General features: G+C 56.0%; 1 protein-coding gene across 1 annotated transcript; it reads right to left on the bottom strand.

Annotated features, from left to right (window-relative positions):
- Nucleotides 1-713: 713 nt before the first annotated feature.
- On the bottom strand, nucleotides 714-19,814 carry PLCB2 (phospholipase C beta 2). Its single transcript, XM_054565147.1, has 31 exons — nucleotides 19,633-19,814; nucleotides 16,225-16,302; nucleotides 15,531-15,599; nucleotides 14,844-14,984; nucleotides 14,629-14,708; nucleotides 14,491-14,544; nucleotides 14,314-14,389; nucleotides 11,657-11,757; nucleotides 11,336-11,502; nucleotides 11,098-11,244; nucleotides 10,770-10,927; nucleotides 10,365-10,447; nucleotides 10,035-10,119; nucleotides 9,334-9,496; nucleotides 9,070-9,182; nucleotides 8,851-8,947; nucleotides 7,796-7,880; nucleotides 7,546-7,670; nucleotides 6,634-6,788; nucleotides 5,935-6,099; nucleotides 5,236-5,335; nucleotides 4,601-4,705; nucleotides 4,338-4,432; nucleotides 4,123-4,198; nucleotides 3,483-3,708; nucleotides 3,231-3,396; nucleotides 3,053-3,129; nucleotides 2,862-2,957; nucleotides 2,306-2,363; nucleotides 1,334-1,420; nucleotides 714-970 (listed from the first exon to the last, which is right to left on the bottom strand). The coding sequence occupies exons 1-31, from the start codon at nucleotides 19,714-19,716 to the stop codon at nucleotides 767-769; spliced, it is 3,516 nt and encodes a 1,171-aa protein (XP_054421122.1). The 5' UTR covers nucleotides 19,717-19,814; the 3' UTR covers nucleotides 714-766.
- Nucleotides 19,815-20,509: the final 695 nt, after the last annotated feature.

Here is a 20,509-nt window from a genome sequence, read left to right as displayed (position 1 = left end):
CAGGCCCTGGGAGGGAGAGTGCCCAAAAGGCCATCCTTCTCCCCTCGCCACCAGCTGCAGCTCCAGGTGTCTCAGTGGCCTGAGGACCAGGCAGCTGAGGCCACTTTTTCATGTCAGCCTCCCATCCCCTACAGGCAGGAAGCCAGGGAAGGGAGCTCAGCCTGGGACCCTAGGGGCAGCAGTCCCCCGGGGAGTTTGGAGGTAGGGCCAGGCTCTGTACCAGGGAGCCAATAATGAGGCCCACCCAGGGCAGGCCCAAGACGGGGCCCAGAAGCCTGGGTGAGCTGCTGGCCTTATGGCAGAGAGGGTCCTGCCTGGGCTACAGGCGCTCAAGCGGAGGTTCCAGGTGGCCAGGTTCTAGCGGTCCGGATGAGGAAACTGATCCGAGAGAGGGGCGCCACTAGTTGCACACTAGGAAAGGCAGGGTGAGGCCAGGACCCCATGTGCTGCCTCCCAATCCATATTCTTTCGCCCTCAACAAATATGTGACACTAATTCCAGGAGGAGACAAATGAGGAGCAGGAAGCCAGCTTAGAGGACCTCTAGGCCTCTGATGTGCCCCTGCCCTCATGGTATCTGGCCCCTGCCTCCCCCTCTGGCCTGGCTGTCGAGGAGGGTGCTCTGGAGTCCAAGGGAACCCCAGCTTCCCACAGCCTCAGACTGCTGGGGCTGCTGGGGCTGCTGGGACCTTTCTTGCTGGGAGTATGGAGCCTCCTCCAAGGGAAGGAGACATGTCCTTGCAGAATGTCCCAGTTGGATGGGGGTATCAGAGGATGCTCTCCTGGATGTCTTTCTTGGCTGTAGGTGGGTCCAGCTCACACGGCTCCCTGGAGGTCCCACAGGGCCTCTCAAGCTTGTCCTCAGCCTCCGAGGGGAAGCAGGGCCTGAGGCAGGTCCTCACTGCTTCCTTCACCTCGGCCTCCAGGCCCTTCATCCTGGCCTCGTACTCTGCCAGCGCCTCCTGCTGGAGCTGTGGGGACAGCAAGGACCACTGCCTGGCTCAAGAGGGACAACGTACCCACTCCCCCACCCCACAGTGGAACAAAGACATGCCCAGTCTTTTCAGAGCTCCCAGGTGACGAGGGTAGAGCATAGTGGAGACCCTCAGGGAGCCTCTCAGGAGAGAGGGTGCCAATCAAGCAAAGAGATCTGAAGAGCTGCCTCATGTGAGAGGGCCCTAGGGTCCCAGGGGAAACCAGAGCCTATGACCCACTGGTGAGGGGTGAGTCCCCCTTCCCCTGAGCTCCTGACTGGAAGCTCCCTGGAGCAGGTCCCCTTTACACCCTGGAGCCAGGCCAACTCTGCTGGGGGCCAGGGTGGTGGTTCCTGTCACCTGCTTTTCCATCTCTCGGATCTGTTCCAGGCAGGCTGCCTGCTTCTCCTCCAGCTTCTCCTGGTGCCTCTCCAGGCTCTCTGTCATCTGGGTGGGAGTGAGAGGCAGGGAATCAGGGCAGCAGAGACAGGCTCAGGGTTGGCACCCAGCTACGATCCCAGTTAACCAGCTATAACATTTAAGGTAAATTCCTTAACCTGCGAACAGGTTTTTGTTTTGAGTTTTTTGTTGTGTTTTTTTTTTTTTTTTAATATGTGAAATGAGGATAATACTACCTGTCTCACTGGATTATGAAAGTTTATATGAGACAGTTCACAGAAAGCACCTGGCTTAGTGCCTGGCACAAGGTCATAACTCAGTAGCTGGTAGTTCTGTTACGGTCGTTAATCCCCAGGAGAGCTTTAGGTCCATTCTGAACAGAGCTTTCCTTTCCCTTCCAGCTCCTTGGAGCCTCAGGAAGCACCCCTCGCTCCCTCTCATCCAGCCATCCCCCCTGCCCCAGCTCGCTTATGTCATTTTCATTCAGGGCTGCTGGGCAGGGAAACACCCCCTTTAGGCTGGTAAGCCAATCTCCACAGTAAGACCAGATCCTCAGGCTGGCCTAGGGCTCCCCTGCCCTGCACTGCCTCCCGCCTTCCTTAGCTGCGTGGAATGCTCTGGACAGTATATCTCCTAACAGCAAACTAGACGTCTAATGCCACCCTTGCTCTCCTATTGGAGAGCACATGAACACGCATGTACGTGTGTGTGTGTGTGTGTGTTTGGGAAGACCTGCCCACCAAGTATATTTCTGTAAATTTGCTTTTGGACTCCCAAAATTCAGGAGGGCACAAAGGGAGGGGTGGGGAGAGGAGGAGGACCAGGAACACCTTTCATGTATTTCCTTTTTCCATAAGGAGAGGTCAAGAACTAGGGACCGCCCTTATGCTGCCCAAGAGTGTGTGTGTTTGGGAAGGGCACAGCATTACCTACCTGCTTGATGACCTGTACTACCTCTTGGATGTGGGAGTTGTTAATCTCTCTTTTCAATCTGTTGGGGTAATGAGAGTTTCAGAGGGGGCAGGAGGCTCCTGGGAAGGGCAGGATGAGACAAAGGCTCCTCAGAACCAAATGAGGACTCTACAATAAGGGTAGGGACAAGCCACAGGGTGACACGGGGACCCAAGGAGGATTTGAGGGGCTACTGAAAGTTCTGGGGCCCTCTGAAGGAAGGGCTTCCTCAATAACTCGCCCTGTCCTTCAAGGTGCACGGGAAAGCCCAGGTGGGAAGCTGCTGTCCCAAGATTTCACCTCTCTCTGCATGCTTGATTTGTCCTTTAAAGTCTCCTCCCTGGTCAAATAGTGTTGGCATCTGTGTTTTGCATAAGGAGGTCATGCTAATCAGAGGTGATAGAAGTAAAATCAAGTTTCAAGGACCAGGAGACAGACACACCTCTGGAAAGCGAGCCAGGACCCACGTGTGGGGGAGTGGTTCCTGCTCAGCACTGGGCCTGGAGTTAGAGTCCTGGGCCTCTCCTCCAGGACTCACCTCTCCTGGGCCATCTTGTCGGTGGTGACCTTGATCATGGCCTGGATCCGCTCCAGCCTCTTGGCCTCCAGCTTCTTCTTCATCTCCTTGGTGTCACTGCAGAGAGACAGGCATCAAGGAGATGTTTTGTGGGGGCCTGAGCCCTGATGTCTGTCTCCCAAGAGTCAGGCGTGGGAGGGAGGCAGTCATACCTCTGCGAGGTCTCCTTGAGGGTCTTAAGCTCTGCAACCTGTTTCTCTCTGGCCAGGTCCATCATCTTGGCGATTTGCTGCAGGGGGAGGAAAGATTGGCTTAGCGTGAAGCCCTTTGCTGCGCAGAGGGTGTGGGTTTGGTCTGGTGGTAGCTCTCTCCCCTCCACGACCCTGGCACCTCGGCCACTTGCTGCTGCTTGCGCTTCAGGACGCATTCGTACTTCTCCTCGCCCTGCTGCAGCAGCTCCAGCTCCAGCCGGTCCCTCAGCTCGCGGACGAGCGTTTCCGCGCCCTCGGGGCCCTCGCCCAGCGTGGCCCAGCCGGTCTCCTCGCAGGGCAGCGTCCTGTGGAGATTACGTGGGAACAGGTGCTGAGCTCTAGGTCGCCGGCACCTGCCCCACGGAGGCCAGCTCGTCGCCACTGTCATTACCTTTTCTTGCGGGAGCCCTTGCCCGGGCCGAGCCTGCGGCCCCCGAAGCCGCCCCCCGCGCCCGGCGGCCCGAGCTCCGCCAGCTGTGCCGCGCCGCGCTGCAGCAGTTCCTCCCAGCGCCGCGCGCCGCGCCGCTCCAGCTCCCGCAGCTCCTTCTCGTGCCGCCGCTGCAGCTTCACGACGCCCTTCAGCCCCTGCAGCTCCTCCAGACTGGTGGTCCGCGGCTCTGCGGGGACCCCAGTGAGGCGTCCCGCCGCCCAGGAGCCCCCCTCTTACTCACTCGTCCCGAACCCTCCCTAGGTTCGTCCCCAAAACTACTCGGACTCAGCAGGCCTTACCCACAGCTTCTTTCGTGGCCTCCTCCCTGGCACAGGCCCCAACTGCTGCAACAGCCACAGGGCGGGCTGATGGGTGCCCTGGGGTCCCCTGGCCCAGCTCTGCCTCACCCAGCCTGCTGGGGGCGTCAGTATGGGCCCCCTGCGATGCCCTTTCTCAGCGCCGAGGTTTCAGACCCAGTGTTCCCTTCCCCAGGTTAAAGCCTGTTTTTCAAAGCTCTGTCGCTAGGTTGGGGTGTGCCTATGGATGCAGCCAAAGAAGGCAGGACCTTTCCCAGCAGGTGCGAGGGCCTCGCAATGCATACCTGCTGACCCATTGCTGGTTGGGGCAGTTGCTCCGTTGACCTGGCTGGCAGCTGGACTCCCGAGAGAGAAGGGCTTCTGTGTAGGAAGAGCAAGTTAGGAAGATGTCCCCAACAGCCCTCTCTGCGCGAGGCCTGGACTCTGCCCCCTCCCTCATCTTCCCACAGAGAGGGCAAAGCTCCTGGGGGCCCCTGGCAAAGGACCCAGCAACACAGACCTCAGGCAGATCTCCCATGGCTTCCTTGAGCTTCACAGACTTCTTATCATGGGCACTGAAGAACTTGATGGGATTGGCGAGGGCCACAGTGAGATCTGGGTGCACAGGAGCATCTCAGACCTGGTATGGAGAGTACCCGGAAGCCTCCCCCGTCCTCACCTACCCCAGCACACCCTGTCCTTGCCCACTCTGGAGGCTCACTTAAGGACGGGGGAGAGGAAATGGATAGCCCCAGGTTCCCAGCACTCTTCGGGCCTCCTCACCTGCCCAGGTGTCAGGAACATAGTCCTTCATCTCCAGGAAGATAAAGAGCGCTGGCATGGTGAGGGCCATGTTGCTCTCACTGCGCAGGCACAGATGGTGGTATCCTACGGGGCATGAGAGGGTGGGCAGTGAGCAGAGCCCATTGCCACCCCACACTGCGTGCCAGCAGCCCCGCCTGCCAGGCTTCTGGTTTTAGCGTCAGAGAGGCCAGAGTCCGAGCCTGGTCCTGCACCTTCCTGGCTGTGTGTCCTTGGGCAAGTTACTGTAAACTTCCGAGACTTTCCTCATCTGTGAAACGGGGATAGTAGTCTACCTCAGGTGGTTAACTGTTAGGATTAAGGGAGAACGATATAAGCTCTTAAAGCATTTTAAGTGTCTAATAAGTGTCAGCTACTTGGAAAATTGCCCGCGTGGTTTCAGAAAATTACAGACATTCTGTTAGGTGGCCAGAGTCCCCAGCTCTGTGTTTCCTGAAGAAGTACTATTCCTGCTCCACTCCTTAGGGCTGAGAACATAAAAAAGTCAGGTGGTCTCAGGGCCGCCTCCCTGAAGCTGGCCCACCCTCTGGGCAGGCTCCTGGTGCTGCATCTGGCCTCAGACCTGCTGCAAACAGCAAAGAAGGAGCCCTACTTACCAGAATTTAGGGCATTGATGGGGATGATGCGGTGCCCAAGAAACTTGTTGCCTTCCTCCATCACGGCCACCCTGAGGGAGGCCAGCTCAGGCATCAAGATCTGGGGAGAGTTCAGGACAGGACAAGGTGGCAAGGAGAAGCCAAGCTGACCCCATCCCTAGTTTCCAAAGTCTAGGGTCACTGTGAGAATATGGCAGACATGATGAGATTTGGTGAGGACAGAGGGCACACTCTAGGCCACACACACATAGACATCCTCACAGCTCATGCCATGGCTGGTCCGCCCAGGGAAGAAGGGCTGGACATGCAGCCCAGGGCTCTGGGGATCCTGGTGCAGACAGCTTGTGATGGCTTTGTCAGCAAGTATCCAGTAGGGGCAAAAGACCTGCAGTGACCCAAGGGACCTTACACTCTGGCCTGGGAGTTCACATTTCTGCCTTTGATCCTCACATGAACACTCACGTGCACACATGCACATGTGTGCGCGCGCGCACACACACAACCTGCCCACCAAGTATATTTCTGTAAATTTGCTTTTGGACTCCCGAAATTCAGGAGGGCACAAAGGAAGGGGTGGGGAGAGGAGGAGGATCAGGAACACCTTTCACGTATTTCCTTTTTCCATAAGGAGAGGTCAAGAACTAGGGACAGCCCTTACGCTGCCCAGACTCCAGCCCCTGCCCTGCCCTAGTCCCTCACCTTCTCAAAGACAAAGGGCTCCTCATTCCAGACAGGATTGATAGAGTTGGTAGTGGGTGACAGCTTGGTGCGATAGCGCCTCTTGGGGTCCCCAGGAAGGCCAAACAGCTCCACTTCCACATAGGTGCGCACACTGCGTTCTGACAGGAACTGCCCAGAGATTACCTGGAGGTGGGGGCCCGTGAGAGGCGCGCATCAGCTCCAGAACCCAGGCCATTCCCCAGCACCCCAGGCCTCTAGCTTCTCTAGCTGAAGCATCCATTCTTGGGTACTGCGAAGAGCCCCACTCAGCTGTGGCCACCGAGTAGAGGCTGTGTGTCTCAAGGGCTACAGCTAAGCATTGGTAACTAGGGAGCTCCCAGCATTCTGGGAAGGGGTGTGGGCCTCCCTTCCCAGGCAAAGAAGGAACAGGGCTCTCTTCCAGGGCCTGGGGCTCCTGCTGCCCCTTTCTGCCCACTCTTCTCCCCTTCCCCCACCCCAGCCTCAGCCCTTCCCCTTGGTTTCCATGGGGACCAAGAAGCAGCTTCCAGGGTTGAGGAGGAGGCAGTTTCCAAGGCAACTTGCTACTGCTCGAACTGGCTGGGGCTGAAGTTTTCAAGATAATCAGGGGAGGGGGTTGGGAGTAGAGGAGCGGGACTCCTGTGTCTTTCTCCTCAAGACCCCAACCCTCCTGGCCACTTGTCCATCTCAGGGCCTTGCCTTAATGGAAAGGGTGGTGGCTACCACCACGTCGATGCGGTCCACTGAGAACGGGTTGAACTGCTTGTCTGGCCGACGCATGAATTCATGCTTGAGGAGGTAGCCGGTCTGCCCATTGAACTCAAATAGTGCCATGTTCTGCTGCATGGGCAGGTCTGGGGGCACAAGGGCACTTAGTGAGGAAGACCCAACCCTGTGTCTCCACCCAGTCTCTATTTCCACATGTCACAGTCTTTCTCCCGTTTTGTGAATGAGGAGGTTGAACAGACCATGGGCATGAGGGCTTCTTGTGTCTTAGCCTGGTTTCTTTTTTTTTTTCCTTTTTCTTTTTCTTTTTTTTTTTTTAGATTTTATTTATTTATTTTTAGAATGAGGGGAAGGGAGAGAGGGAGAGAAACATCACTGTGTGGTTGCCTCTCATGCGCCCCCTACTGAGGACCTGGCCTATAGCCCAGGCATGTGCTCTGGCTGGGAATAGAACCGGTGACCCTTTGGTTCGCAGGCTGGCACTCAATCCACTGAGCCATACCAGCGAGGGTTTAGCCTGGTTTTTTAGGGTGTCTTTTCTCTCAGGAAGGGCCCACAACCTGGAGTTTGGCAGAGCCAAAGCCACGGCCAGGCCTCAGGCTCACAGTGGGGGTTGAGGCCTGTGAGGTGCTCCCACGGGCCCACTCAGAGCACGGCCAGGACCCAAGCCAGCACCCTGGCACCCTCACCTACACACTCATAAACGTGCAGTCATATAGGCATGCGCTAATGCATTTCTGTCCCGAAATATTTACACACCTGCTTGTGCTCCCCGAGTCTAAACAAACATCCGGACACCCGGCTTGTTCTAAAGACCACTCCCAGGAATGGGGTAAAAGTGGGAGGGGCAAGGGAAGGTTCTTAAGAGCCTGGGAGTACCCTCACCCATCGTCTGGAAGTTGAGGGCGACCATCTGGCAACCAGCGTTCCAGAACATCTGGGGCATGTAGTTGGAGGAGTCCATGCGGGTGCCCTTGGGGTAAATGCGGCTCATCTGGCGCTTGTTGTAGCTGCCCCAGAGTATAGGAGGCCAACCTGGGGCGGCATCAGGAGTACCCAACAGCCCCCGCTTCAAACCCTGTCCCCATCCTTCCACCCCAATCAGGGATCCCGTCTACTGAGGCCTCAAGGATACTCCACAAACTGCACTGCGGCCTTGGAAAGCAGGTCATAAGCCTTGAGCTCCGTGAAGGAGGAGATGACATAACTTCGGTTCTTCTCTGTGTGGGGGACAAAAAGGCAGGGGAGTCCATGTCACGCCGAGGTAGTCCCTCGGACCTGCCCTCCCCTGTGGTACAGCTATCTCCAGCGTTTCGGAGTTTGGAGGGTTCAGGGAGGGGAGGGGCGTCCAGGGGGCTGGAGATGTGCAGATCTGTCGTGGGTAACAGTGTGTGCTGGGGGGAAAGGGCATGTGTAGTGGATATGCACAGGGATTGGGTGTGTGTCACAGTCCTAGAGGGTGTGGGGAACATGCCAGGATGAGCCCAGGGAATCGGGAACTCTCTGTGATGCACAGGGTCTAAACAGGAAGGGCGGGTGCGGGGTGGGAGGTACACACCAAGGGGGGCGCATGCCACAGGTGAGCACAGGTAGGGGTGCAGGCTGTGGGCACAGGGGCAAGGAAAAAAGATGTATACACTGTGTACACGTGTATATAGAAAGAGGTGATCATGTCGGGGACACACACAGAGAGGGAGAGGAAGGCCCTGTGCATATGTCTGAAGGAGATAAATAACATGGCGTCCACAGAAAGGAAAGGGTACAAGGAATAGATGTGCGCTGGCTGTTTTCTCTGCCTTCCACCCCCTTCCAGGAGTTCTCAGACCCTGAGGCTGGGGTTTCTGGGCTTAGGAGTCACAGAACCTCCAGGAGGCTGCAGGAGCCCCAGGCCAGCCCCAGTGAGGTGGCCTGTCATAAATGACCTGCCTGTCACCGACATATTCCAGAGCATTCTGCTCGGTGCCAAATTCCTCAGTACATACTGTGCTGGGAAATGGGAGCCACTGCCACTTAAACAAGTCCGTTGCCTGACTCCTCTGATGAATATTTATAGACAGGGCTCCTGGAAGGGGGAGGACTCCTCTTCCTCTTACCCCCTCCCATCAAACTGCCTGGTATCAGGACACGCTTTCTGAGGGCCTTCTGAATTTAGCTGAACCTCCAGCTGACCACCACCCCCTGCAAACTTACGGGCAGAGAACTCAAAGGAAATGAACTTGGTGGGCTGGATGTAGTTGACTAGGCTGGACATCTCCTCGTAAGCTGTCACTTCCAGGCCCGCTGTGCCCTAAGGAAGAGAGAAGAGGGTGGAGAACAGGACAGCACAGAGCCCGGGGACACGGCCCCACATCCCGCCTGGAGGGCTCTACAGTAGAGATGGCCAAAGGGCCTCCGGCTGTCTCCACATACCTCATCTGATTGCATCTTCTTTATCTCTTCTTCATCCAGGTTTCCTGACTCCTCCTCTTCCTCTTCCACCTCCTCTTCCTCCTCCAGCTCAGCCCCTTCCTCACCAGCCCACACTGCCACACACAACTCCGTCAGCACTGGTTGGAGGGAGACCCCCACACCAGGCTGGCTCCCCAGCACGTGCCCCCCAGGCCCAGCCCCTCTCTCCCATCCCAGATGCTCCCTCACCCCCATGCCAGCCCCATTCCTCGCAGGCTGACTCACCTGTGTCCCCAACCACAGGGGTATCAGGTAGGCCGCTGCCCTCAGCCTCCCCACCTGGCTCCTTGCCAGGGGATGCTGGGCCAGAAAACTGGTTCTTCTTGTTTTTGATGAGGATCTTGCCACGGAGATCCTCAGGGCTGGGCAGGAGGGTGCCTGGTTTCAGCTGTGGGAGAGGAGAGAGTGTCAGCACCATCTCCTCACCTTCAGGGTGTAGCCTGAGTCCCTCCATACCAAGCTACGCCCCGTCCTCCCCTGCCTACTTCTTTCTCCAGCCTCGCCCCTCCTCACTCCCCGTCATGTACTAAATCATTGCCTGGCCCAACTTGCCCCAGTTCCTCAGTGATGTTCTCTCTCGCCTATCTGTCTGCCTAGAACTCCTTTTCCCCACTCTCACCAATGTAAATCCAATATCTCCCTTAGGTTTCAGCCCAGCCATCACTTTCTCCAGGGAGCTTTCCCTGACCACCAAGACCAGACCATGACTCCCCAGGTACCCCCATAGCAGCCACTGATTGTCACGGCCAGGTTCCTTGTCTGTCTCCCCACTAGTGAGTAAGCAGGCTGATGGCTGGGACTGCATCCTTGTCACTAATGTACCCCCAAAGCCCAGCACAGTGCCTGACACATGATTAACCTGGCCCCCACCGTGCCGGTGGCCCCCAGCCCCCAGCCCCAGATGCCCCACAGTGAAGTCCACTCACCGGAAACTGTTCCAGGGGCTCTGTGAGCAGCATATCGCCAAACATTGTCCGGCAGTACTCAGCCATCTTGGCCTGTTGGCGGGGTCTGCAGGGAGCAGAAGTGGGGTGGGGCTCAGCAGCACTGGCCCCCTCTTGGCCATCCTTCCGGGCCTCTGATCGGGGTCATCAGGAGTACAGGGGGTCGGGGAGGCAGGGACACAGGCAGGAGAGCCTGGGGTCTCAGATTGTATGGAGGGCATGGGTAAAGGCTGGGGGTAGCTGGGGGAGGGCAGTGTAGGCAGAAGATGGGGATGGGGTAGAGAATGAGGCTGAATGGGCCTGGACACTCACGAGTCCACGTGGTTTTCAAATGACAAGATGACAGGATAGGGGGAGGTCTTAAAGGCACTTTCTGCAATTGCTTCAATTGCTTCCTGAATGAGAGAGAACTCGGTGGAGAGGAGGCCGGTGCTCCCAGCTCCTCCCCGCCCCTCCCCGCCCCACCATGCTCCTCCCCACCCCTCCCTGCCCCTGCCCCGCCAAAAAAACGGCACACTTCCTCTCCGCATTTTCAACACGCATGTAGAACTGGAGGGCCACTGCTGCCCGGCCCCACCCCACCCGGTCTCCCCTGATCCCCTCTAGTCCCCACACTGGTCCAAGGCCTCCCAGCTGTTCCTCCTGCCTCATGCCCCCATACCCAGAAGGCTTGGGGACCAGGGCCTCTACCACCAGCCTCTGCACTCCGAGTCTTACTTTGAAGTAGATGTCTGTGGTCATGGTAAAGCCATGGGTGATGATAGGCTCCTCATCGGGGGGCTTCCCCTTCCAGCAGTCCAATTCCACACAGCGGCAGCCAGCCAGCAGTACCTGGCGGTACATCTCAGCGGAGGAGAGGCCTGAGAACTGGCCAGCTGAGCCAGAGCAAGGGGAGGGGCAGGGACTTCACTCAAGGACTCTCCCCCAACGCTACTCCAGCCCCGGGTTGTACTGTTGGAAGCCCGTGGCACCCCCTTGAGGAGTTCAGGGAACAGGAGCATCCCCCATAAAAGCAGAAGCCAGCAATGAAGTGGCTAGGGCCCACCTGTCAGGTACGTGTTGTGTGAGGAGTTGATGAAGTAATGATTGAGTGGCTGTGTCATGTCGTGGTGAAGCAGCAGCTTGTCCTGGGCCAGCACGCTGTTCTCCGGCCCACAGAGAAACCACACCATGCCCTCGGGTGACAGCTGGCCTGGGGGGCAGGGGATAACAATCAGGGCCACAGGCCAGCTGTCAGAGCAGGACAAGCCCCACAGTGGACGAGGGCTTCCATTGGTCCTCACCCCTCTGCACGTTGATGCCACTGGGCTCATACTTTTCGATGAGGCCCTGCACCTGGTCAGGCCGCGCTGGCGGGAACAGTAAGGAGTTGAGGCGGGAGTCCCTCTGTTTCTGGTTGATGAATTTGGTCAAGTGCTCCTTGGTCATGTAGGGTTTGGCTTTGGCGTGGCTGCAGGCAGAGAGAGGAGCACAGGCCTACATCCTCTAGGCTGGGGACCTCGGGCAGCCCCCTTGTCCACTGAAGACTCCGGACTGTCAGTGTAGCAAGTGGGAATTTTAGCCACCAACCCTTCGCCATGACCAGCCCGGCCCAAGGAGCTCACTAGGAAGTGAAGATCTCGTCTATTTCAGGCCGAGGACAGAGGTTCATGAGGAAACTCTTGTAGACAGATTCTGGGAAGTCCTCAGGATTGATGGCGTCGTTCTGGGGGGATAGAGAGCCACCCCGTCACTTCTGCCCCAACTCCTCGGCTCTAAGAACCACAAATGAGGCCCAGCCCTGCACACGAGGCCTGGTTAGAAGGAGGGCTCAGTGTGGACAGAGGAGCATTAAGGACATGCTGCGCATCCCCTGGTTGCTGAGCCAGCTGTGCTGGTTTGCTTTGCCCAGTTTGGACACTGGGTAGTGTCTTGGCTGGAGCAGGATTGGAACTAAGAATGACCAGAACGAGGAGGAAAGGAGGTCAGAGTAAGTGGTGCTGCTTGCCAGAGTAGTGGGCTAGCTTTTTTTAAGTGGAGGACAAATTTTTAAAAAGAAGCAATTTGAATATACATAGTACAGGTAAAAACAGATCCCCAAGACACATAAAGTAAAACCTGACAGAATCAAAGGGAGAAATAGACAAGTCAGCAATAATAGTTGGAGGCACCAAAAAACACAAGAACAATAACAAAAAAATAAAAGATAAATTGGACTTCATCGAAATTAAAATCTTTTGGACTTTGAAGGACAACATGAAAAAGATCAAAGACAATCTATAGAATGGGAGAAAACACAGCGTGGGGCAAGAGTATGGTTACAGGTCAGTAGCAAAACAGAACTTATTCTTGCATTATTATTTATTAATTATTGTATTATTTTCCATAAAAACAACTGTTAACCTGCTTTTGCCATACCCTGTGTTTGCAAATCGGATATTTGCAAGACGGGACAACCCATGGGTAAAAGACAAATAACCTAATTGAAAGATGGGCAGTGGGTTTGAATAGATAATTCTCCAAAGAAGATATTCAAACAACCAATAAGCACATGGAAACATGCTCAATAAGATTAGTCATTAGGGAAATGCAAATCAAACCACAATTTTTTTTACTCCTACTAGGATGACTAAAATTAAAGAGAAAAAAGACAATGGACAATAACAAGTGTTGGTGAGGATGTGGAGAAATTGGAACCCTCATACAGTACTGGTGGGACTATAAAATGGTGTAGTCACTTTGGAAAACAATTTCCTCAAAATTTAAATATAAAGTTACCACATTATCCAATAATTCCACCTCTAGGTATATACCCAAGAGAACTACAAACGTATGTCCAGACAAAATAGTGTACATGAATGTTCATAGCAACATTATCCATAATAACCAAAAAGTGGAAACTACCCAAATGTTCATCAACAGATGCATAAATAAGCAAAATATGATATATCCATACAATGGACTATTATTCAGCCATAAAAAGGAATAACGTACTCATACACACTACAACATGGTGGAAACATTATGCTAAATAATAAAGCCTGGCATCAAAGATCCCATATCGTATGATTTCTTTACATGAAATGTCCAGAATGGGCAAATCTATAGAAATAGAAACAGAAAGTAGATTAGGGGCATTCTGGGATTCCCTCCCAGAAACACCCATCAACGTCCTCCAGGGTCATACTGAAGTCTTAGTTTGCAGCAGGAAAGCTAGCACGGATCTCCCTACAATTGGATCTTGGACCCATCAGCTTCAAGCAAAGATGGGCCAGTGGCCTCTACTGGGACACAAGCAGAGCTGACAAATCAGGAGGACTCAGCCAAGGCGGGAGCTGAGGAGGCAGGAGAAAGGGAGGTCTATTGACCGCAGTTTGCCAAGCTGGCTGCAGGGCCCGCAGCAGGAGTCCTTTCCCAATCTTTCCCCAACCCCACTCGTGCATCCCCCCCGTCGCTGATTTCACCCACGGCTCACCAGCCCCCTAAAGCTGTGACTGGGGAGGAAGTATTCAAGGAATTCAGGAGGGCAAGTGATCAGTGAGGTCTTAGTTTAATTGCAATGTTTTAAAATCTTACCTGGAAAAAAAGACTCAGTGAGGCACAGGTGGTGCCCGTGGACAAAGGCCTGACCCAGGCAAGACAGGGGCTGGGACCCACTCGCCAGCCAGGCCCCGGCCCTGGCTCAGGGCTGCGTCTGCCCAGAGGGCTCTTTTTGTAATTTACATAATACACCTCATGGCTGTATTACATAATACACCTGCATACACCTTGTAATTAAAAATTAATTATTTAACTCAAAAGAAAGGGAAAAAACGGTGTTCTGTGTTGAGCTCAAGTCTGTGTCCTAGCAGCTTACCCACTTGATCCTGCGCCTCTCCCTACCCGCTGCAGAGCTAGTCCCTCCCTGCAGACTGCCTCCTGTCCCTGCTAACCTTACCTCGGGCCTGCAGGCTGGAGAAAATTCATTTCCACTTCCATTACAAGGCTGGAATGGAAATGCAGCCACACCTGCTGCTTGTCCTGAACACCACCCCCACTGCCACCCAGGGGCAGGGGACCAGCCTGCTCTGAACCCAGGGCACCTCACCCCCTTGCCTGGTTCTGCCTCTGTGTATCAGAAACCAGTGGCTCTAGGGCTAACTGGCTTTTGAGCTGTTTACTGAGATTGTGCTATTATTCTTTCCCTCTCCAACCCCCACCAGGCCTGGCCAAGTTGACCTCTGGTCAGAGCCAGCTCAGGTGACAAGAACAGGGATGAGCTGGGGAGAGGGGAACCACTCACTTTGCCTTTGGCGAGGTGGCAGGCACTGAGAGCTGCTTCTACCCGCTTGCGGTCAGCAGGAAACATCTGGAAAAAACTAAAGGAACAGAGAAAGGACGTGGGCAGAGGAGTCAGCCTAGAGAAAGAAGGCTTTGGGGAGCTGGGCGGAAGAGTGGGGAGGGAATAGAGGAGGCTCACTTCTTCACAGGAATCTTCCCTTCAGGGTTGAGCTGCATCTTGAGCTTCACCAGGCTGGTGGGGCAGAAAGCAACGTGTCAGGCCCTGAGGCTGGCACCCTTAGCCCCACAATCTAAGGCCAGGCAGGCAGGCACTTACATCTTGTCTAGGAAGGTGGTGCGGGGGGCGTTGGCTGTGAGCGGGTGCTTGACCAGGGCCAGCACATCTCCAGCCCAGTCCTGCAGGGCCCCAGAGCACAGCAGTCAGGCCCTTGACCTTGAAGGCGTCCACACCACCCCATGGTCCAGGCCTGTCTCTCAGGAAGCCCAGGCTATGCCAGGCACCAAGCCCCAGGCCAGGGGACCCCAGCGCACCTTGCCCACATTCTCCTTGTAGGAGACGAAGTTGTGGAAGGTCAGGTCCACCATGTCAGGGCCAGACACCACGGTGAGTGTCTTCAGCAGGAAGTTGTTGTCAGGAAAGTCCATGTTGAAGACATCCCGGAGCTTCTGGCTCTGCAGCGACGGTGACATGGTCAGGATCGCCCCCGACCACTGTGGCTCTCCCTGTCCCTCCCCTTCAGCCACTTGAATGATTACCCACTGGGGCTGGGGCGGGGAGGGAGAAACCCACAGGAAGAGATTAACCAAGGCCACGGGGTCTGGGAGCTCTGTGTATTTTGTTTACCACTTGTTATGTGAAGATAGTTTCTTAGCTCCCTGTCTCGGGGAAACCTGCTCCCACCAATCCCTTCCTCCAATCTTTCTAGGAGCAGTAGGCGAGCACAGGCAAACCAGTCAGAGAGGTGGGAGGCTGTGCTCTCCAGCGGCACCTCCCAGACAGCCTGGGGTGATTTAGGGACAGGAGCTGGCCTTGAGACCTCTCTGCTGATGGTACCAAATGGAGCCCCAGCAAGCGCTGGCGTGGCCCCCTCCTTTTTCGGCTCAGGGGGAGGTCCGGCTGCCCAGCCCAGGAAGCTTTCCTCGCTCCGCAGGGCCTCCTGCCCCAGCCCTGCGGAGCTGGTGGCCACGCGGGGCCTGAGCCACGCTGGGCCCACCTACCTTGGGAATCTTGGCAAACTTCCCAAAGCGGGTGTCCCGGATGCTGGTGATATCCAGAAACTCCATCTCCTGGAAGGGGCCAGGTGGAAACAAAGAAGGGATGCGGACACAGAGCAGTGAGGAGGGGGCTTCCATATCCCTTCCCATCTCATCAGCTGCCCTCTCTAGGCTCCAAGACTGTGCTGGGCCACCCAGACCCCAGCCTGCCCTTCCCAGGAATCAGTTTCTTCCGATTCATGGTGACCTTCCTCCCTTCCCCTCTGTCCCTTCCTTCCCTGGCCACTCTGAGTTACTTGGGGACCGTAGTCTGCAGTCTTGCCTCCACCATCCTGGACTCTCCCTAGGTCTCCCTCCCTTCCTCCTGTCCGGGGGCTGAGGCCCTGCTCTGGTCTCTCGCAGCCCTCAAGTTCACCTGGAACCACAGGCAGAGAATCAGCCTTCAGTCGCAGCCCTTCTTCCTTTCTCCCTCTCTACGGGAGGCTAAGGCTGGAGCATCTAGGCCCAAGGCAGCCATGGTCAGAGAGACTGCATCCTCCCTCCCAAAGCAAATAGCGCCTCTCACGGGAGATCCCCCAGAGCCACTCTTCCAGGTCATTGTACACTCCCCAGCATCCAGCTCTGCATCGCCAAGAGGCTTCTTTGACTCCAAGGATTAGCAGGAGCTCAGGGTCACTGCCAGTAGGGGTCGCCTCACCTTACTCTGATATGTCCAGTATAAGTAGTAGCCCTTGGGGTCCACACGGAGGATAACCGGGGAGGCTATTGTTGTTTCCTGTCAAGAGAAAGAGTCAGTGCCTTGCTCTGCTTCAGGCCAACCTTCCCTGACCCACACCAGGGGTTTCAGAGCTCACCATCTCCCTAGGAGGTGGCTGTCCTAGGAATCTGAAGCCATTGCCCTTTGTTCTCCAGAGTTAAGGTGGGCATGAGCCTTAAAAGCTCTGAACCAGGGGAGGGAAGGAATAGAGGATTGGAGATGGCATTTCTGGAAGAGAAGAGGATTTCCCATCTAAACCCCAAAGAGAGGCTCTCGCTCTGCACTCCAAACAGCACCTTGGCCCCTGCTGCACCCTGTTTTTTGGGCCACAGCTCAGCCAAAGGGGTGGAATGTCTCTCTTAAGGGTCCATACTGCCTCCAGGATTGCTCAACAAAATAAGGACCGAGAACCCAACTCCTACACCTGCATCCAAAGTCCTACACAATCCAGCTCAAAGCTCTCTCCCCACACGCCCAGTCCTACCCTCCATGAGCTGCCCCCTGCACCCCATCCGTCCGTCCAGCTGTCGCATAGACACCAAGTGTGTTTTCACCTCCAAGCCTGAGCACCCCACCCTTCCCTGCCTGGAACACCATTAAGGACCAGCCCAAGTCTCACCTCTTCTGAAAATCCTTTTCTGAAACAAAGCGCAGGGAGGGCTTGTTCTCAGACCCAGAAGCCCATCCAGGAAATCCCCAGAGGCTCGCGGACTCCCAGGGAACAAGCCCATACTAGACCATGAGCCCAGTGGCTCCAGATTTGCTAAAGGAGCAAGTGAATGGTGAATGAACTCACTTCTAAATTCCTGTTCAGCTCACAGAGCACACAGCCTATCTTTGATTATAATATTTAAATGTATATATAACAAGATATTAGAGCTGAAGTTTCCAATGAGACATGGTAGCTCCTGCACGCCCAACCAGATCGAATGCAGCAGTTAGAAAGGAAAGAGTTCAGAAAGTTCTCAGGTCAGGGGTGGTTAAAGGACTGGGGAATGAGCGCACTGTGAGGACGCTAATTTTGGAGAAAGCTGTGCTGTGAGTTTCATTCTCTTCCCTCCTCAAGGGGGGTTTAGGGGTGCCTGACCCCTCACCTTAAGCTTAGTGAGCAGTGTCAGCTGCACTTGGAGAGATTTTGTCACCCCTGCTGTTGTGGGACAGAACAGACGGGGGTCTGACTCCTGCCCGGGACACCGAGCTGGTGACAGACCAGCTACCTGCTGGAGGCAGAGACTCTAGTGTGCTGGGTGAGCCCGCCCCCCGGAGTCTGCCGGGACGATGCACACATGCGTGTTTGCTGGGGTCCAGAAGGGGCCTGTGGGAGAGCGGGGCAGAGAGTTCAAAGCTACGGGAAGCTGGAAGTCGTGACTGGATTCTGAGGGGCTGAAGAAGTCCTTGCAAGTGACCTCCTGAAATAGAGGTAGCAGGAGGATCCTAAGCAAGAGATCCCAGGTTTAGGGTGGGGAGGGTTTCCCGAGAATCGTCAAAAATATGCACCAGAGAAAGAATAAGCTTAAACCTTCTGCCAGGCTCAGAGAGCACGAGCCAGCTGATGATGATGCCTGTTCAGTTGAGCACTTGGGCGCCCCTCGCTCACTTCCCTCCCTGTACCCGATCCCTAGGGCGGCTCGGAGGAGCAGGGGATCCCACCAGCGGAACCACAGCCCACCTGAAACCATTCCTAGCGGGAGGAGGGTAGAAGATGTCATTCTAAATGAAGATTGGATTTTTGAATCATAACTGGCTTCTGAAATAAGACTGGGCTCTGTGAGGAAAAGTGACCATAGGGTTGTACTCCCTGAGAGAGAATGGATTGTCTGCGACAGGCTGAGTTTCCTTCCACGGGCAGGAGGAGAGCTTCTCCCACCAAATGCATTGTAAAGGGGCATGCGAGACAAAATCAAGTAGAGCGTTGATTGCGTATTGTGCACTGTGCTTGTTCAACATGGCACGAATACCCAAGTCATCTGCCAACGGAGCCGAATGGATGCCATCTGAGAGCAGAGCCCTGGCTCCTGGGTCCATGTGCCCTGTGACTGGGCTTGGGAGGTTCCTGCTCGTGGAAGTCGGGGTCAAGGACCATGCAGTGCCCTGCCTCGGGGAGTGGGGCAGCCAGGTACCCAGGTGCTGGCTTGCAGAGAAGGCCACAAAGCATGTCCCCACCCTTAATGACCCTCTGCCCAGTCAGGTTACACACACTCCCCAGAGGAACTGAGAGAGGCCACTTCACTTTTCACTTTGAGCCACTTCCCTCATTCCACAGACTCCTGGGACATGCCACCACCATGCCACATCGACCACACACCCCTAAGGAAGCAGAAAGCAACTAGTGAGGCTGGCTACGGCCTCCTCCCCATAGTCATGGCAACCAGATTATTCAGCCTAGCCCAGCACTGAAAGGCCAGAGCCCCAGGCTGCCTCAACTCACAGCCCCAGAGCCCTCTCTCCCACCCCCAGGTAAGGAGGACTAGCCAGCGCTAAGGGCCCTCTCCTCCGCCCCCAGCCCCAACCTTCACGTTCCCTTCCTGGGACCAGCCCTCAAACTCTCCCACAATGCCAGCCCAGCAGCTCTCCCTCCCGAAGAAGGGTCCCCATACTGTTCTCCTCACCTACCCCAGAGAATCCCTGACCCCTGGCGTCTGGGATGACCAGAGGCTGGGAAGCAGGCCCCGGTTCAGTGCCTTTCCCCCGCCCCTGCGGACAGACAGGCGATGGGGAGCCGGGCTGAGAGCAGCCAGCAGAAGCAGAAGTCAGTCTGCTCCCTCCCAGGCCCTTGGGAACAGAGCCTCCAGTTCTCACTTGGGGTCCAGGGCCCTTCTGTGGCTTCCCCCCGGCAGCTGAGGGGAGGGCAGGGCTTCCTTGGGCCAGGGCCAGGACCAGGTGGGAAGGGGCGGACAATGTCAGTCTAGGCACCCTAATGGGGCAAGAGTGGGCGTCTGTGCTGGAAGTAGAGGCCTAGTTCCCCTCTGCTTCTGGCCCTGCCTCAGCTCTGGGGCACGCTTTCCTCCTGCTAAGGCTGGGCACAGGAGCAGCAAACTGTGCTCTTCTTGGGGGCTTTGGGGGAAGACAGACCCAGACCGAGAGAAACTTCCTCCCAGGCTGCCCAACGGTTCCTCACATCCAAACACAGAGCCTCAGCTTCAGCAGCCCAGGGACATATGTTTGGGGCCCATGCCCTCAACCCCCCAGCTTTGTTTATGCAGGCAGTTGTGTCAGCTGCCTGGCCAAGCCACAGAGGCGCCTGAGTCCTGACAGACATAAACCAACCCACCCACCCTGGCAGAGCCCCTAGCAGCCCAGCCCTGCTGCCCCAGTGTCCCAGCAGCCCACAGCCCCTGCCCCACTCACATCGTCCCATTTGATGAAGCGCTCCCCTTGGCTCAGATAGGCCTTCACCTTGGGGGGCAGCAGGACAGGGTTGAGCAGAGACATGGTGCCAAGTATTTTTCTTTGGAGAGACGGGTCAGGCAGAGGCAGGCAGGAGGAGGGCGGGCAGGAGGAGAGCCAAGCTGGGCTCACATGGCACCCGCCCTGAGCTGGTCCGGAAGTCTGGGTGCTCCTACAGCCCACGGGTGGTAGTTACTGGGTGAAGAGCTAAGTGCTTCAGACAGAGGCCCAGCTGCCTTTTAAATCAGCTTCCTCCCGCCTGTCTGCAGTGGGGGGCTGTGGTTACTGCTTCTGCCCAGGGAGGCCGGGCTCCCCTCCTCAAAGCCCCCGCCCTCACTCCATGCCTCAGCACTTCCTGCTCAGGGCTTCCTTCTCTGTGTTGTTCATGACTGTGAGGCAGGTCACGAGACCTGGTCTGCTTAGAGCAGGGGCCTCCCACTCCCAGGAGTAGTCCCTGCTCCCTAGATGTGGCTGGGGGACTAGAGACAGAATAATATGGGGTCTGCTGGGGACACTGTTGCCTAGGCAGGGACTGAGGCAGGGAGGCAAGGAGGTCACCAGAGAAGAGACCTCCGCAGAAGCGGTGGTGGGGGGTGTCAGGGCATGCAGGTCTCTCCCAGAGCCTGAGGAGGCTGGGACCACCCTGGAGGTGGGAGCTGAGCGTGGGGCAGGGTCCAGCTGGGACTGAGTGCTTTGAATAAGCAAAGTTTGCTGAACACCCAGCTCCTCTTTCTCAACGCTTCCTCCCCATGAAAATGAGGTGCAAGTGAGGCAATCATACCTGCCACACGTGACTCTCTCCTCTTGGTCCCCTGTGCCTGGAACCTCCACTGACCAG

The sequence above is a fragment of the Pteronotus mesoamericanus genome, unplaced genomic scaffold (assembly GCF_021234165.1).
Source record: "Pteronotus mesoamericanus isolate MK-2021 breed Mesoamerican mustached bat unplaced genomic scaffold, CSHL_Meso_final contig_164, whole genome shotgun sequence".
NCBI classification, from domain to species: Eukaryota; Metazoa; Chordata; class Mammalia; order Chiroptera; family Mormoopidae; genus Pteronotus; species Pteronotus mesoamericanus.
The sequence above is the reverse complement of the archived record's forward strand: the minus strand, read 5'-3'. Positions and strand labels throughout refer to the sequence as shown.

Bases quoted from the DNA above. Each gene is read 5' to 3' on its own strand.
- PLCB2 (XM_054565147.1), bottom strand. From the start codon at position 19,716: ATGTCTCTGCTCAACCCTGTCCTGCTGCCCCCCAAGGTGAAGGCCTAT. The intron at 6,789-7,545 runs GTGAGGGTACTC...TTGTGCCCCCAG, and splicing joins CCTCAACTTCCAGACGATGG to ACCTGCCCATGCAGCAGAAC. The intron at 3,709-4,122 runs GTATGCATTGCG...GGGTCCCCGCAG, and splicing joins AACCAGCAATGGGTCAGCAG to AGCCGCGGACCACCAGTCTG.